We start from the raw sequence: 17500 nt of genomic DNA on the forward strand, positions 1-17500 counted from the left end.
TTTAGGTAAGAAAAAAAACAGAAAGCTTGACTGACATTGTATTAATTGCTTAATGATTTATGGTTACCAATTTTGATCTGTGGTTGGAGACAAATACAATAATTAGTAAATACTAAAAACAAAACAACGGCTAAAACTACACATAAGAGATGTAGCAAGTAAAACAAACATACAAGATAAAATATAAATGAAATAGTAGGAATTTGTTACAAAATTTAGTCAGATCACTTGTATTAGTTTACGCTACGTCGACGGTTTTGACTGCGCTATAAATTGGCAACAATGAAACCAGCTGTGTGCGAGGCTAAGTATCTATATGTGCACATCAGGGGAGCTAGTTAACTATATTACCTTCCATCCATCCATCCATTTTCTACCGCTTATTCTCTTTGGGGTCGCGGGGGGCGCTGGAGCCTATCTCAGCTACAATCGGGCGGAAGGCGAGGTACACCCCGGACAAGTCGCCACCTCATCGCAGGGCCAACACAGATAGACAGACAACATTCACACTCACATTCACACACGAGGGCCAATTTAGTGTTGCCAATCAACCTATCCCCAGGTGCATGTCTTTGGAGGTGGGAGGAAGCCGGAGTACCTGGAGGGAACCCACGCAGTCACATGCAGAACATGCAAACTCCACACAGAAATATCCCGAGGCCGGGATTGAACTCACGCCTACTCAGGACCTTCGTATTGTGAGGCAGACGCACTAACCCCTCTTCCACCGTGCTGCCCAACTATATTACCTGTCACTCTTTAAACTCCTTGTGCAGATTTGAATGCTTATTTAAATATTACCTGAGGCTTCAAACACTGCATAGAGCATGGCGCTTCTGTGTTTAAAGTGTCACCTTTATAGTTAGTTTTGAAGCCCAAATACCGCCATATTTCCCTTTATTAACCAGTAGAATTGTCGTTTCTCATCATTCTTCCTTTCCACACAGTTTCTCCTTGTATGCGCTGTGTGCACGTTGACACACACATGTGCTTCGGCTCAGCAACGTCACCGCCGCACGGCAGCAGATGTTGATGGAAAAAAGTACCAATATTTTTCAATGGCAGTAGTAACTTTTTAAATTCATTACTACCGCTGTATTTTATTAGAAGCGGAGTACCGTACAACCTTAATCCCAACATTATATAGCAAACCCAGCAGCAATAGAGTGAACGGTTGAGATTGTTTTTTTTAATCATTCATCATCATGCATCGGTTTATGAATAAACATATAACTACATGGAAAGCCATCGACGACTGTTGTCTCTTCTGATTTTTTTTAAAAGGTATCTAACGTTAATGTTTTCAAAATTGCAAGCTTTTTGTCAGTATTTTAGCCCAATGTTAGCTAGCGTGCCTAGATGGCTAACGTTACAAACTAATGTGTATGATATAACTTTTGTAGATATTGAGGAATTAAGAGGAAATAGTGGATTAATTTAAATACCTGGGTGTTCACCTCTACAATAAACTGGACTGGACTCAGAATCAAACGCTGTGTACAAGAAGGGTCAAAGTCGCCTACACCTCTTGAGGAGACTGAGGTCCTTCGAGGCGTGCAGATCACTGCTGCACACCTTTTACGACAATGTGTTGGCTTCTGCAGTGTTCTATGCTGTCGTTTGCTGGGGTACAGGGCAGCACGATCAGAGACAGGAACAAACTTAATAAACTGAGAGCTGACTCCGTTGTAGGCTGCCCACTAGACAGCATTGAGGAGGTGGCTGACAGAAGAATGCTGACCAAGTTGACATCCATCATGTCCAATCTCTCTCACACCATGCACAACACTGGAGACCCTGAGTAGCTCTTTTAGCATTAGACTGTTAAATTCGCAGTTTAAGAAGGAACATTACCGCAGGTTCTTTCTACCCACAGCCATAAGACTTTACAACGCACTTATGTGATTACTGTGATATTTTTTCGTAGTGTGGAATACGGATGTTAGAAGATAAAACACAACAAAAAAACACTATCTACACATATTAGTGAACAGTATGTAAATGTTAAATGGGCTATACTTGTATAGCGTTTTTCTACAAACCCCATTTCCATATGAGTTGGGAAATTGTGTTAGATGTAAATATAAACGGAATACAATGATTTGCAAATCCTTTTCAACCCATATTCAATTGAATGCACTCCAAAGACAACATATTTGATGTTCAAACTCATAAACTTTTTTTTTTTTTGCAAATAATAATTAACTTAGAATTTCATGGCTGCAACACGTGCCAAAGTAGTTGGGAAAGGGCATGTTCACCACTGTGTGACTCTGCCTTTCCTTTTATCAACACTCAGTAAACGTTTGGGAACTGAGGAGACACATTTTTTAAGCTTCCCAGGTGGAATTCTTTCCCATTCTTGCTTGATGTACAGCTTAAATTGTTAAACAGTCCGGGGGTCTCCGTTGTGGTATTTTAGGCTTCATAATGCGCCACACATTTTCAATGGGAGACAGGTCTGGACTACAGGCAGGCCAATCTAGTACCCGCACTCTTTTACTATGAAGCCACGTTGATGTAACACGTGGCTTGGCATTGTCTTGCTGAAATAAGCAGGGGCGTCCATGGTAACGTTGCTTGGATGGCAACATATGTTGCTCCAAAACCTGTATGTACCTTTCAGCATTAATGGCGCCTTCACAGATGTGCAAGTTATCCATGTCTTGGGCACTAATACACCCCCATACCATCACAGATGCTGGCTTTTCAACTTTGCGCCTATAACAATCCAGATGGTTCTTTTCCTCCTTGGTCCGGAGGACACGACATCCACAGTTTCCAAAAACAATTTGAAATGTGGACTCGTCAGACCACAGAACACTTTTCCACTTTGTATCAGTCCATCTTAGATGAGCTCAGGCCCAGCGAAGCCGACGGCGTTTCTGGGTGTTGTTGATAAACGGTGTTCGCCTTGCATAGGAGAGTTTTAACTTGCACTTACAGATGTAGCGACCAACTGTAGTTACTGACAGTGGGTTTCTGAAGTGTTCCTGAGCCCATGTGGTGATATCCTTTACACACCGATGTCGCTTGTTGATGCAGTACAGCCTGAAGGATCGAAGGTCACAGGCTTAGCTGCTTACGTGCAGGGATTTCTCCAGATTCTCTGAACCCTTTGATGATATTACGGACCGTAGACGGTGAAATCCCTAAATTCCTTGCAATAGCTGATTGAGAAAGGTTTTTCTTAAACTGTTCAATAATTTGCGCACGCATTTGTTGACAAAGTGGTAACTCTCGCCCCATCCTTGTTTGTGAATGACTGAGCATTTCATGGAATCTACTTTTATACCCAATCATGGCACCCACCTGTTCGCAATTTGCCTGTTCACCTGTGGGATGTTCCAAATAAGTGTTTAATGAGCATTCCTCAACTTTATCAGTATTTATTGCCACCTTTCCCAACTTCTTTGTCACGTGTTGCTGGCATCAAATTCTAAAGTTAATGATTACCGTATTTGCAAAAAAAAATGTTTATCAGTTTGAACATCAAATATGTTGTCTTTGTAGCATATTCAACTGAATATGGGTTGAAAATGATTTGCAAATCATTGTATTCCGTTTATATTTACATCTAACACAATTTCCCAACTCAAATGGAAACGGGGTTTGTACTTTCAAGGTACTCAAAGCGCTTTGACACTATTTCTACATTCACCTATTCACTCACACATTCACAAACAGATGGCGGGAGCTGCCATGCAAGGCCAAAACCACAACCCATCAGGAGCAGGGGTGAAGTGTCTTGCCCAAGGACACAACAGACGTGACTAGGATGGTGGAAGCCGGGGATTGAATCAGGAACACTCAGGTTGCTGGCACGGCCGCTCTCCCAACGGAGCCACGCCGTTGTGTAGTATATGTAGCATTTACAATTTTTTTGTTTTCCATTACGCTTTACTTCTGTTACTCTATGTAAAAACCTACAATGCAACAATGTTATTTCCCCATTGTGGGATTAAATAAAAGTCTATCCTATCCTATTCTATCCTAATTGGTAAACCACTACCCTCATGGGAACGCGCAAAATATAGGAATGGGGCTAAAAAGTAGTGCGAGGGGGTGTATTGGGACTGGCCCTTGATCTAAGTAACATTTACCTTTGCCTCACTTGAGTCCATGTCAGCACCGGTGTCCATGTCCTCGCCACCAAACTCTACAAGACAATAAAGAAGCAGTATTATTTGACTAAAAAAAAAAAGGTCTGATACAGGTCAACATCTATTGGATTGGCTGGCACATCAGTGAGTCATCGATTGTACATTTACTCGTGACCTTGGCCAGAGACTTAAGGAGAATTAGTTGTTTTTTTTTACATCTCTAGTGCAGAATTTTAATGGGTGCATTTTGTTAGTTGAGTTGTATAGGGTAAAAAGAACAACTGAGAGGTCGCTTCCAATAGAAGACAGGATTGTTAGTCCTATACAGAAGGTCTGAAGGTAAGTGGCAGTTCCATTCCTGTTGCCTGCCCATCCTTCTTCCTTTATTTGTATCAATAATAACATAAATCTGCTTAGCGATAATGGAAAAAGTTAAGAATACTTCAACACACGTGGACCTAAACAGATCCAATTTTCATAGAAATTACACCTTTGGTTCTCAAATCTTACATTGACTTAAATGAGCACTTAAAAGAAAAATGCACTGGACCAGGATTTGATGAGTTGGTCAACATAAACAGGTTTGACTTAAATGGACATTGTCCCGCTTCTTTTAGAGCTCTGATTCTACCTCCAAAAAGGTAGAAAAATAGCAGATTTGACTTTGTCCCCCTTCATGCCATTTATACAGAACAGCGACAAACAAAAACACTGGCTTGTACAAGCAGTATAGTAAACAGCATTTCATACTCATACTTCGGAAAAGCCAAACTAATTCAACTGTGAAGAACTAAAGGAGCGATAACAATGTGTGCAAAGTGTTGCTTATGGTTCCAAAAATGTTTTAAATTCTAACGGAATCCCAGACAGAATCTTTTTGATTCTGTCTGGGAGGCAACAGTCTGTCTGTATTCAAAAGAAAACTTAAAACACGCTTCTTTGCAAAAAGCTTTCAGTCACGGGTAACACATGGCGAATCCTAGGCACCCTCTTAGTTTTACTGCCGGAGGCCAGTAATATACTAAGTTGTTTTAGGGACTATGTATCCGGAACGCTAAGAACCTGAGGACATGGTCTCTTCTGCTCACTTACCACTATTTGTTTGTCTCTTCCTATGAACCAGCATCCTCTTCAGTGGACATTTGATTTTGGTCTATTTTCTGTCAAGAGTTACAGGAGCGCTCTGCTGTCTTTAAGGCTTTACTTCAAAAAAGGTAGTCAAAGATCATCTATATGACAGCTTTACACTGTAAAAAAAAAAGTTTTTACGGTAAAATACTGGCAGTTCAGTCACCAATTTTTTATTGTAAAAATCAAAGTGGTACAGTTTTTCCCATTCATATTAAAGCACGGCAAAAACAACCATCGTAGATTTCAAGATGAATAAAACTAGCAGCTCTGTCAGAATTTTGCCATAAAAATAATAGCGGTACTGTTTTTCAATTTAACGTAATTAGGTGTAAAACCACTGTAAATTTTTCGGTAAATTTTTGGCTACTAGGCTGCCCGTTTTTTTTAATTGTAGAATATGTAGTGTTTTAGGGAATCTGCTAAAAAAGATGTTTGTCTTTTCGAGTTAGAACTAAAGTCGGGTGAGCCAGTTTGACGTAATTTCCGGGATGGATTTGGCCTGCCAGTTAAATAGTTCTGCAATAGGTCATTGTTATGAGTTTTGCTGTGTCATTAACCCCTCTGTCTCTTTCCCCTGTGGTTGGGGCTACCTGCCTCTAGAGGTGCGGTTGGCAACCCAACAGAGCCTGGGTTCTACTTGACGTCACCAAGTGCTTGCTCATGTGGGTTAGTTCTCTTTAAAGGGGAACTGCAATTTTTTTTTATTTTGCCTATTATTCACTATCCCTATGTAAGATAAGAAAACATGTTTTTCTTCTTTTTTTGCATTCTAAGTCGTAAAATATGGCAATTATTAGGTGGCTAACAATGCAACTAAAGGTAGTACACTACTCTGGCCATAAGGCCTGCGCCCTTAAAGCCCTCTAAAAATCCATCCATAAAGTGCAAACAATACTCTACTTACATTTTAAGACTTGAATATTAACCTAGTATTAGCGATATTGTTATTATAAACGCTAAAGCAGACAAACTATTTTCAGCGGCGCCGTCATCACAGAGAGTTTGTGCTTGTGCAGAGTGCTTGTGCAGCTACAGTATTGGCATACTGATCTCTAGCTGCTGCATCGCCCCTTAGTTGGTAAAAGTTAATTCTAGATTATAAATCATGCCTCTGACTTGGATAGTAGAAACTGAGAAGTTGGTAAACTTTGACATCCAACTTATACACAGAAATAGTGTGAAAGACACAAAAAGACACTCGTTCGCGGCACCTTCATGAGGCTTATGATTAATTCTTCATCTAAACAGGACAATAGAAAAATCCCATCAGTCAACATCCCAGTGAGAGCAGACATTGTACAATAAGTGATTGTTTTATTGTGATCAGTTTGTGTATCTTGTCTAGCACTTAACAAAACTGCTGCATGATGCTTAGTGGTTCACTACAGCTGGATCTGTTTTGCACACCGCTTCTAAAACTTGAAGATCTTCTGTATATTCCGGATAAGAAATATAAGGTTCTGAATCATCATTTATCCCAAAGTAGTGTTTGTTGGTTCTCTAAAGTCTGCCATGAGTAGTAGTGTTGTTGTTGAGGGGAAAAGAGAACGCTGTGAGGCGTCTGGGAAATTAATGCACTGCTGTATGCTTAAAATGTGCAAAATACATAAATATGACATGTTATTATGAATGTGCTTGTTACTACATTACATATATATTTACAGCTTGTATATAAAATGATAAAGGCTTTTGGATGTTTTTAGAGCACATTATAGGAGAAAAAGACCGACTCCCATTGGCTCCATTGTTATCTGACTCTTGCTAGTGTTTATTTGCGATTTACAATGCAATAAAAAAAGAAAAAGATGTGTTTGTGTCTTAAAAATTGTGAATGATGGACAAAAGTTTTTTTTAAAAGGTGCAGTTTCCCTGTATAAAGAGTTGTAGACCTGCTCCATCTATGAATTGTCTTGAGGTAACTTCTGTTCTGAATTGGCACGATATAAATAAAACTGACTTTACTTTATGCGACTTAATTATGTGAATATACAGTATATTAGACATGACAGCCTTAACCTGCTGCTGATCCTTGCATGGACATCTGAAGAGCATATGCAATCTGTTCGTCCTCTGTCATACGGCTGAAATCAGGCAACGCAGGTGTAGCAGAGTCTGTATTTGGAACGGACAGCTTCAACAGGGCATCCTCAGATTCTAGAACAGAAAGAAAGACAGATGATAACAATTTGTGTCTCATGCACCCATCTTTCAATTATATTTGAAAGTCTACCCCAGCTAATGGCTGATACTTAAGGAAAGACACTCAGAGTTTGTGGATTACCGTCCGCGGGTGAGGAAATTTCAGCTTCAGCAGCTGATACCACAGCGGCTCTGCGGGCTTCATCCTCTTGCCGTTGTCTCTGCTCCTCCATCGACACCCTCAGAGCCTAGAAAGGTAAAAGTAAGATCTACGTTTTAAAAGAAAAGACTAAAACAGTGGAGTACAGCAAGCAGATTGACCAGGGTCAATGCTGATTGTTAATAGTCAATGACGCCGATAACCAATATTTTAAGCAAATATTATTTTGCAGTAAAAGCTAGCTAAACATGAATACAATATGTCAGTAAACAGCTGGATAAAACCTTGTTTGTTTTTTAGGGTTTCTTTTAATGAAAATCTCGGACCAGTAGCAACAAAATGTTTTATGCGGCGCAACGGTTGTGGTTAATTTGGCGCCAAAAAACATTGGGGGATTTCACAAACACCTTTATTACATGCCTCTAATGCAGGCGGGTCAGAAAAGCATACACTTTTGCCTTTTGAAATATTGAAAATCTCCTGGGAAAATTGGTAAAAAATATGGGATTTTTAAAATGCCATCCACCTGAGTGCAGCTGAGATAGGCTCCAGCCCCCTGTGACCCTGAGAGGGACAAGCGGCATAAAATGGAGGAATGGGAAAACATTTTTTTAAATAATAATTTCATGACCTAAACAAAAGTTCTCTACGTCAAAAATAAATCGTCATTTACTCAATTTTATAGCAGTTTATGGATTTACTACATTCTAAGGTTTCCTTGTGAGGAACCCTGAAATATTGTGAACATTTAAATAAAACTAACTCATACCTCATAGTTGAGACATTTTTCAAGCTGGCTAACTTGATTTTCCCTGACGGTTACAGAAAGTATGAGAATGGGTGAGCTCCTGCCTGCTCTTTTTTACTTACATAATAGGTCTCGTATTTTTCAAGATATTTATGGCAGAGTCTTCACATTTATACATTCCTGCAGCATTGGTATTTAATTAAATCACAGAGCATGAAACTCGCGGTACTCCTTTGATGAGCCCACGCTCGGAGTGTTGCGGATGGAGACTTTTCGAGCGACTCCATCGCTGCACTAGCAAAAACAAACAAAACAGGACTGGGAAGACGCCAGGAAAGAAGAACAAAAACTGAATTTCCCCGCAAAAATATAAAGTTTTGACAGGTAAGCAGAGTAGGCTAGGCATACTGTGGGCAACCATCACTGCATTAGAAGGAGAGAAAGGGGAGGCACAGCCGCACCCACAGTGAGGAGACCAGAGAAGAATTCTCACAAGAACTCAAATAAATGGCTGTCAGATATCACAACATATTTGGGGAGAATTATTGACAATGACACTAACTTTTATTCTTAAATGAATAATATAAAAAAAAATTGTGCTGTGGCAAAAATGGAACTTCTCTCATGCTGGGCAAAAGAGCTTGTGCATGAGCTGTGGTTATTACAATCTACTTCACTAATTACATATTTTAATTACTGTATACTGTTATCATATGTAGATAAATTGTATCTGCTGATGTAGTTTTATTGTAGTTGTTAAAAGAAAAAAAGGCAAGTACTGATATAAAAAAAAAAAAAAAAAAAAAAAAAGAGGCCAAAGTTGATACGTCAAAGTATACTAAATATCGGCCCGAACGATAATCGGTTGATCCCTGATACAGCACCCCCTCTTCTCTTACCAAAGCCAGCTCTGGGTCTGCACTGGGATCTACTCCAAACTCAAAGTCACTGGCGCCCAGGCCTAACACTGCACCGCCTTCCCCGGCGAGGATGGGCGAAGACAGCAGAGCGTCCGCCAGACTGGGGCCAGGAGGCACTGTGACCAGATGAGAGCCGCTGCCCTCTTTACCATTCAGCGTGTTAATGAAGGTCGTCAGTTTTTCTGTGTTCATCTCCTGTGAAAGATGTGAAAGACATTACAGTGACTAGATGCAGGTGTGTGTATGCCTGTGCGTGTGTGCCAATACCTCTTCTCCAAAGTTAATGATATCCACATTAACCTTTTCTTTCTTCAGACGTTTTGCCATTTTGACCAACTAAGATTAAAAAACAAACAAAAAAAATGTAACTTCCTTGACATGATGGCAAACATAAGCTCAACAGGTCAGTAATAAATACCAAATTTGGGGGATTTAAAAAAACATATTGACACAATGACACCTCCTATATACACCATATTGCCAAAAGTATTTGGCCACCCATCCAAATGATCAGAATCAGGTGTCCTAATCACTTGGCCCAGCCACAGGTGTATAAAACCAAGCACTTAGGCATGGAGACTGTTTCAACAAACATTTCTGAAAGAATGGGCTGCTCTCAGGAGCGCAGTGATTTCCAGTGTGGAAATGTCATAGGATGCGACTTGTGCAACAAATCCAGTCGTAAAATTTCCTCACTCCTAAATATTCCAAAGTCAACTGTCGGTTTTGTTATAAGAAAATGGAAGAGTTTGGGAACAACAGCAACTCAGCCACCAAGTGGTAGGCCAAGTAAACTGACAGAGAGGGGTCAGCGGATGCTGAATCGCATAGTGCAAAGAGGCCGCCGACTTTCTACAGTCAGTTGCTACAGAGCTCCAAACTTCATGTGACCTTCCAATTAGTCAACGTACAGTACGCAGACAGCTTCATGGAATGGCTTTCCATGGCCGATCAGCTGCATCTAAGCCATACATCACCAAGTCCAATGCAAAGCGTCGGATGCAGTGGTGTAAAGCAGGTCGCCACTGGACTATAGAGCAGTGAAAACGCGTTCTTTGGAGTGATGAATCACGCTTTTCCATCTGGCAATCTGATGAACGAGTCTGGGTTTGGAGGTTGCCAGGAGAACGATACATTTCGGACTGCATTGTTTCGAGTGTGAAATTTGGTGGTCGAGGAATTATGGTGTGGGGTTGTTTTTCAGGAGTTGTGCTTGGCCCCTTAGTTCCAGTGAAAGAAACTTTGAATGCTCCAGGATACCAAAACATTTTGGACAATTCCATACTCCCAACCTTGTGGGAACAGTTTAGAGAGGGCCCCTTTCTCTTCCAACATGACTGTGCACCAGTGCACAAAGCAAGGTCCATAAAGACATGGATGACAGAGTCTCGTGTGGACGAACTTGACTGGCCTGCACAGAGTCCTGACCTGAACCCGATAGAACACCTTTGGGATTAATTAGAACGGAGACTGAAAGCCAGGCCTTCTCGACTAACTCTTCCCAGAAGAGTTGAAGCTGTAATGGCTGCAAAAGATCCCATTCCCAACCCAATGGGTTAGGAATGGGATGGCACTTCATGTTCATATGTGAGTCAAGGCAGGTGGCCAAATACTTTTGGCAATATAGTGTATATACAGTGGGGCAAAAAAGTATTTAGTCAGCCACCGATTGTGCAAGTTCTCCCACTTAAAATGATGACAGAGGTCTGTAATTTTCATCATAGGTACACTTCAACTGTGAGAGACAGAATGTGAAAAAATTAAAAAAAATATATAGTAATTGTTTGACCCTTGTTATTGCCAACAAAGGTTATATTACAAAGTATTGAGTTGAATTTTTGTTATTGACCAAATACTTATTTTCCACCATAATTTACAAATACATTCTTTAAAACTCCTACAATGTGAATTCCTGGATTTTTTTTTCACATTCTGTCTCTTACAGTTGAAGTGTACATATGATGAAAATTACAGACCTCTGTCATCATTTTAAGTGGGAGAACTTGCACAATTGGTGGCTGACCAAATACTTTTTTGCCCCACTGTATATATATATATATATATATATATATATATATATATATATATATATATATATATATTTTAGATTTTTGTTGTTTCAGAGAAAAAATAGAGTAAAATATGTATTCAAATGTACACATTTGAAGATGTATACATTATTCTCTAATATTGTGATGATTTACAAATAGCTTTTAATGACAAATTAGGGGAACAGGTAGTATTTAGAGTGTTGTGGCAGGCGGCCAACCCCGCAATTACTTGAGGCAAATTTGGATCGCTACGAAAATAATTTGAAGAATAAAAGGCACAATGTTACATGAAAAAAATTAAACTTTACAAATAACTCCCTTATTTGTCTTTAAATATATGTACTATATTTTAGCCTTCTTTTTTTTTTTAATTACATACACATGCGTCATGGCCAGTTAGACAATGATGACATCTAGACAACCACTACAAATACATCTCAGTCCTTTGGTTAGAACTAAAAAATAGTAAGTAGTCCAAAGATTTAAATGTGTTGTTTACAACGAGAATTAACTAATACATATTTTCCTTGACCAAACTCAGCACAAAAACGACTTGCAAACAATCTTACCTCTTTTTCATTGTCCTCTACTGGACTGCCAACAAACGCAATAATGCGCATCTTGTGGTTTTTGCCCTGTCTGTGCTTCAAGGCCAACTTCAAAGTAGAGGACAACACAAAACAATATAAAACCAGAAGCGCAGTATAGAATGCAGTAATGCAGAATACAAAATTTCAAAAAAACTTACATGTGCTACCCTGATGCCCGTGCAGAAGCTGATATTTCCACGAGGCTGTACCGCATGCAGCTTTGACAGTATCCTCCCCGTGTCTGGAGTCAGTGTTGTCAGCACTTCACAGTTGCTACCCAAAAAAAAAAATATTATCATTTTCAGGTTTTATTTTAAGACTGAGAATCTCAAGGTATTATACGATACCCCATACATGGCTCCCAGTAATAATTAGATAATTGTGATGCTGCGACAGGGGTGGAAAATAAATGTTCTCGTTTGTATTTTGCAGAAGTGTTGTCCCGGTACCAAAGAATATTTCGATATTTTAAAATACTTTTCAAAATAAAGGGGACAACGAATAATCTCATGATTGGCTTTATTTTAACAGAAAATCGTATCATACATTTAACATGTTTCTTATTGAAATCAAACAACAATTTTGACAATGAATAACATCGTGGACATACTAGACTTCTCTTTTAGCAGTGAGTAAGCGGGTTACAAAGGCTCCTAATTTGGCTGCTGACGTATGCAGTAACACATTGTGTCATTTCCCATTTTATCATTTTGTCAAAGTTATGAGAGACAAGTGGTAGAAATGGATGGATGGATTATCAATATACTTGGTCATTTACTGTTAATATCTGGTTTCTTTCTTACTAACATGTTCTTTCTACACTTTTGCTAAAATGTATTAAGCAAATATTCTTCTGTTCTTTGGCAACTTTACATAAGTTTTGGTTGATACTACAAATTTGGGTACGGAGTAGTTATAGGGTCATACTCAAATTCATACTCTGTCCAGGGACGCATTTCCTGAGTTTATAAACAATTAAAAAATGACAAGATTTTAAGATAATAATTAAAAAATCGATGTAACAATTGTAGTATCTACTGCATACAGCTCTTATATGCGCTTGCTTGCTGTTAGCGGTTAACTATTTTATCCTCCTACGGCAGGCCTATTCCACTGATGGCCCGCGGGACAGCTTGTCGAACATCACCCAAATAGACTTGATGGAAAAACCATTCAAACTAGGGTTGATCATGTATGCAGAACTCCTGCCACCGCGCAGCGAGGCATGTGTCACAATGAAGCAGCATTGGGGGAGTAGAATGAGACAACTCATTCAAACCAAAGATGACCCTGAAAAAAAATCTAAATAATTCGCGAAAATTTCATTTTTTACAGCGACTGGACAAACTCTGAATGTTCTGCCTTGAAACAGTGCTCGAGTCATTGTCTTCCGTCAGTCCACTGACTTCATGATTTATTTTGTATTCGCAATCGTGTTTTTGGATAAGTAACTCTCTAGCGATCAAATCTCGTTTGATACACGTAGCGCTATATTTCACCAGTAGACGGCAATAACGCTACACCTTAGGTTTAATTGTGTGCAATGTTTGCTGTGGAAGTTGTTTAATTTCTATATGCGTAATCATCTATAGTTTACTGTGTGAATGTATTAACACTAAATCTATTTTATGCATGTAAAATATACAATGGACAATATTTATGTACAATAAACAATGAACATTATACTTTTTTAATGTTTATTTTATTTTTATATTTTCAGTCTTATAAACCTAAATGTAAGAAGAAGTATAAAGAAATAAAACTGAGGATTAAAGAGAACAGTAATCCTTAACAAAACTCCTGGAGCTTTTGTTTCTTCATGGTGTTCTAACTATTTCACTAGCTATACACATTTATTGACAGAGTGATAATTTTGCTCCAGCCTGTGCTCCATTGTCCTGTGGTGTCCCTGAAGGCTCAATCCTAGGACCAATCCTGTTTTCAATGTACATCCTGCCCATGCAAGACATTTAAAAAATATATATTGTATCATCTTAATGATGATGATACACAAATCTATGTTACTCTAAAAAGGGAAAAGTAACACATGTTTAAAATTCCTTTTAAGTTGTCTTGAGTACATAAAAGCATGGTTGGTGGTAAACTTCCTTAATTTAATTTTTGAACAAGACGGAAATAATTTTATTCGACTCAAAAGTAAACCAGAATGCTCACCCCAGTGACCTGGACTCCCTGATACCTTATTTTAAGCCCACAGTCACAAATCTTGGTTTTAAGTTTGACAACATTTTTAAATTGGAACAGCAGATTCATTCTGTTGTTCGATCCAGTTTTTATCATCCAAGACTTTTAGTAAAAATTAAATCAGTTTTATCTTTTAACGACTTTGAGCGGGTAATCCATGCTTTTATTTCATCACGTTTGTACTACTGCAACTCATTCTATGTTGGATCACTCAATTGCAGCGAGTTCAAAATGCTGCTCCTCGGCTTTTAACTGACACAAAAAACATGAGCACGTTACCCACACTTTAACATCCTTCACTGGCTCCAAGTTCATTTTAAAATTGTATTGTTTATTTTTAAACCTCTTAACAGATTAGCACCAAAATCAATGTCAGACCTTTTAAAAATCTACACCCCCACAAGGTCTCTTGAGGTCAGCTGATCAATTTCTTCTTGTCGTCCTAAAAACCCGGTTCTGCTGTGACACCAAAACTTTGGAACGATATCCATCTTGCTATTCGGACGGCTCTCTCTTTAATTAGCTTTAAATCACGTCTTAAAACATATTTTTACTCCTTTGCTTTTAAACCAATATGAGAATGTGTGATTGTAATATAATTTATTTTCTTTTATGTTTTTAATGTACCGGTATTTATTCTCTTTTTATTTAAATGTTTTTTTTACAATTGACTGTCCTTGGTTTTATCCTGCATCTAAATGTGTGTTTTAACTCCTGTGAAGGACTTTGTGAAACGTGTACTGAAATGTGCTATATAAATAAAGTGGATTGGATTGGACAGTGCCGTGTGAAACCTGATGTGTTGACTTAACAATTTAAGTAAACGCAGTCTCAATGGAATATAAGGCACTTTCTGACAAAAATGTAGATTTCGATGTCCGGCCCCTGAGCGCTTGGGCTCTTGAAACTGCGGTCCTTTTCATTGTGTAGTTGAATAGCCCTGTCCTACAGTGTGTAGTGAAGCATGTTTAGCTAGTCCTCGTCCTGCATGGATGATAATTGTAAGAAACAGAGTTTATTTGTCGCCATGGAGGCGAGGAGTTGAAGATCCTAAAACACTGTAAAATTATTGTCGCTAGCTATGTTTTAAAGTAACGCTGTTTATAGCTTCACCTTTATCCTTAATTTTTAAGCCAAATTATGTCCATGCTCCCTTTTCTGTCTCTACACTGTTTCTAAATGTAAGTGACATGTGCGCGTGTTGACTCGTGACAGGTGCCTCGGCTCATATTACTACCAATGTCACCACGGTGCGCCCTCATGTCCATAAAGTTCCATATTGTTTCAAAGCCAGTATAGTACTTTTTTGATTTCATTAGTACCAGTATAACTACAAACCCCGTTTCCATGAGTTGGGAAATTGGGTTAGATGTAAATATAAACGGAATACATTGATTTGCAAATCATTTACAACCCATATTCAGTTGAATATGCTACAGACAACATATTTGATGTTCAACCTGATAAACATTTTTTTTTGCAAATAATCATTAACTTTAGAATTTGATGCCAGCAACACATGACAAAGAAGTTGGGAAAGGTGGCAATAAATACTGATAGAGTTGGGGAATGCTCATCAAACACTTATTTGGAACATCCCACAGGTGAACAGGCAAATTGGGAACAGGTGGGTGCCATGATTGGGTATAAAAGTAGATTCCATTAAATGCTCAGTCATTCACAAACAAGGATGGGGCGAGGGTCACCACTTTGTCAACAAATGCGTGAGCATATTGTTGAACAGTTTAAGAAAAACCTTTCTCAACCAGCTATTGCAAGGAATTTAGGGATTTCACCATCTACGGTCCGTAATATCATCAAAGGGTTCAGAGAATCTGGAGAAATCACTGCACGTAAGCAGCTTAGCCCGTGACCTTCGATCCCTCAGGCTGTATTGCATCAACAAGCGACATCAGTGTGTAAAGGATATCACCACATGGGCTCACACTTCAGAAACCCACTGTCAGTAACTACAGTTGGTCGCTACATCTGTAAGTGCAAGTTAAAACTCTCCTATGCAAGGCGAAAACCGTTTATCAACAACACCCAGAAAAGCCGTCGGCTTCGCTGGGCCTGAGCTCATCTAAGATGGACTGATACAAAGTGGAAAAGTGTTCTGTGGTCTGACGAGTCCACATTTCAAATTGTTTTTGGAAACTGTGGTTGTTGTGTCCTCCGGACCAAAGAGGAAAAGAACCATCTGGATTGTTATAGGCGCAAAGTTGAAAAGCCAGCATCTGTGATGGTATGGGGGTGTATTAGTGCCCAAGACATGGGTAACTTACACATCTGTGAAGGCGCCATTAATGCTGAAAGGTACATACAGGTTTTGGAGCAACATATGTTGCCATCCAAGCAACGTTACCATGGACGCCCCTGCTTATTTCAGCAAGACAATGCCAAGCCACGTGTTACATCAACGTGGCTTCATAGTAAAAGAGTGCGGGTACTAGACAGGCCTGCCTGTAGTCCAGACCTGTCTCCCATTGAAAATGTGTGGCGCATTATGAAGCCTAAAATACCACAACGGAGACCCCCGGACTGTTGAACAACTTAAGCTGTACATCAAGCAAGACTGGGAAAGAATTCCACCTAAAAAGCTTAAAAAAATGTGTCTCCTCAGTTACCAAACGTTTACTGAGTGTTGTTAAAAGGAAAGGCCATGTAACACAGTGTTGAACATGCCCTTTCCCAACTACTTTGGCACGTGTTGCAGCCATGAAATTCTAAGTTAATTATTATTTGCAAAAAAAAAATAAAGTTTATGAGTTTGAACATCAAATATCTTGTCTTTGTAGTGCATTCAATTGAATATGGGTTGAAAAGGATTTGCAAATCATTGTATTCCATTTATATGTACATCTAACACAATTTCCCAAACCATATGGAAACGGGGTTTGTATTTTACAACCCTATTTTACAGCATAAATTAACTGCCTGTAAGATAAACACTGTGCTGCTTACTTTGCCATGGTAATGAGGCCCACGTTGTTTTCAGGGTTGCTGCGAGTCTTGGAGTGACAAACAATATTAACTGCATCCTGCTGAGCCTGAAGCCTGGTGGGCAGAAAGTCGCCATTGCGCATGTATTCACTGTTGTCCACACTAAAAACATAACAAAAAATAGGCTGTTAAAAGACCAACAAAATATCAGTAAAAGTAGGCATGTTTAAGTGACTGCCTACAAGGTGCAAACTTTCAAAAGCATTATATACCGTCAATTTCCGGTTTTGAGCACAAACTGCACCCCATGTAACACATTAGATATGTTTAAGGTGTTGTCACCTAATAATAGTGATTTGGTAAAGTTTAGCTACGAACGTTAATCAGTCTATCGTAACAACCTGATTATTGCTTCCATGGGAATGCTTTTAGTATGTGCGGGTGCTCTGTGCATATGTACAAAACAGCTTTGCGTGACAAGCAGAATCCAGTCAAGAAAAGATTTCTATT

The 17500-nt window shown here is 39.1% G+C and overlaps 1 protein-coding gene across 1 annotated transcript in view; it reads right to left on the reverse strand.

The window, feature by feature from the left end:
- The window catches only part of LOC133620901 (26S proteasome non-ATPase regulatory subunit 4-like), a 20511-nt gene that overhangs the window by 1454 nt on the left and 1557 nt on the right, over nucleotides 1-17500 (reverse strand). Inside the window, exons 2-9 of the mRNA XM_061982536.1 lie at nucleotides 17012-17152; nucleotides 12001-12115; nucleotides 11822-11908; nucleotides 9469-9537; nucleotides 9181-9396; nucleotides 7516-7621; nucleotides 7251-7388; nucleotides 4104-4159 (exon numbers count right to left, since the gene is read on the reverse strand). Coding sequence (XP_061838520.1) covers nucleotides 4104-4159; nucleotides 7251-7388; nucleotides 7516-7621; nucleotides 9181-9396; nucleotides 9469-9537; nucleotides 11822-11908; nucleotides 12001-12115; nucleotides 17012-17152 — 928 coding nt within the window. The remainder of the gene's footprint in view (nucleotides 1-4103; nucleotides 4160-7250; nucleotides 7389-7515; nucleotides 7622-9180; nucleotides 9397-9468; nucleotides 9538-11821; nucleotides 11909-12000; nucleotides 12116-17011; nucleotides 17153-17500) is intronic.

Source organism: Nerophis lumbriciformis, linkage group LG21 (assembly GCF_033978685.3).
Source record: "Nerophis lumbriciformis linkage group LG21, RoL_Nlum_v2.1, whole genome shotgun sequence".
In the NCBI taxonomy this organism is placed as follows: domain Eukaryota; kingdom Metazoa; phylum Chordata; class Actinopteri; order Syngnathiformes; family Syngnathidae; genus Nerophis; species Nerophis lumbriciformis.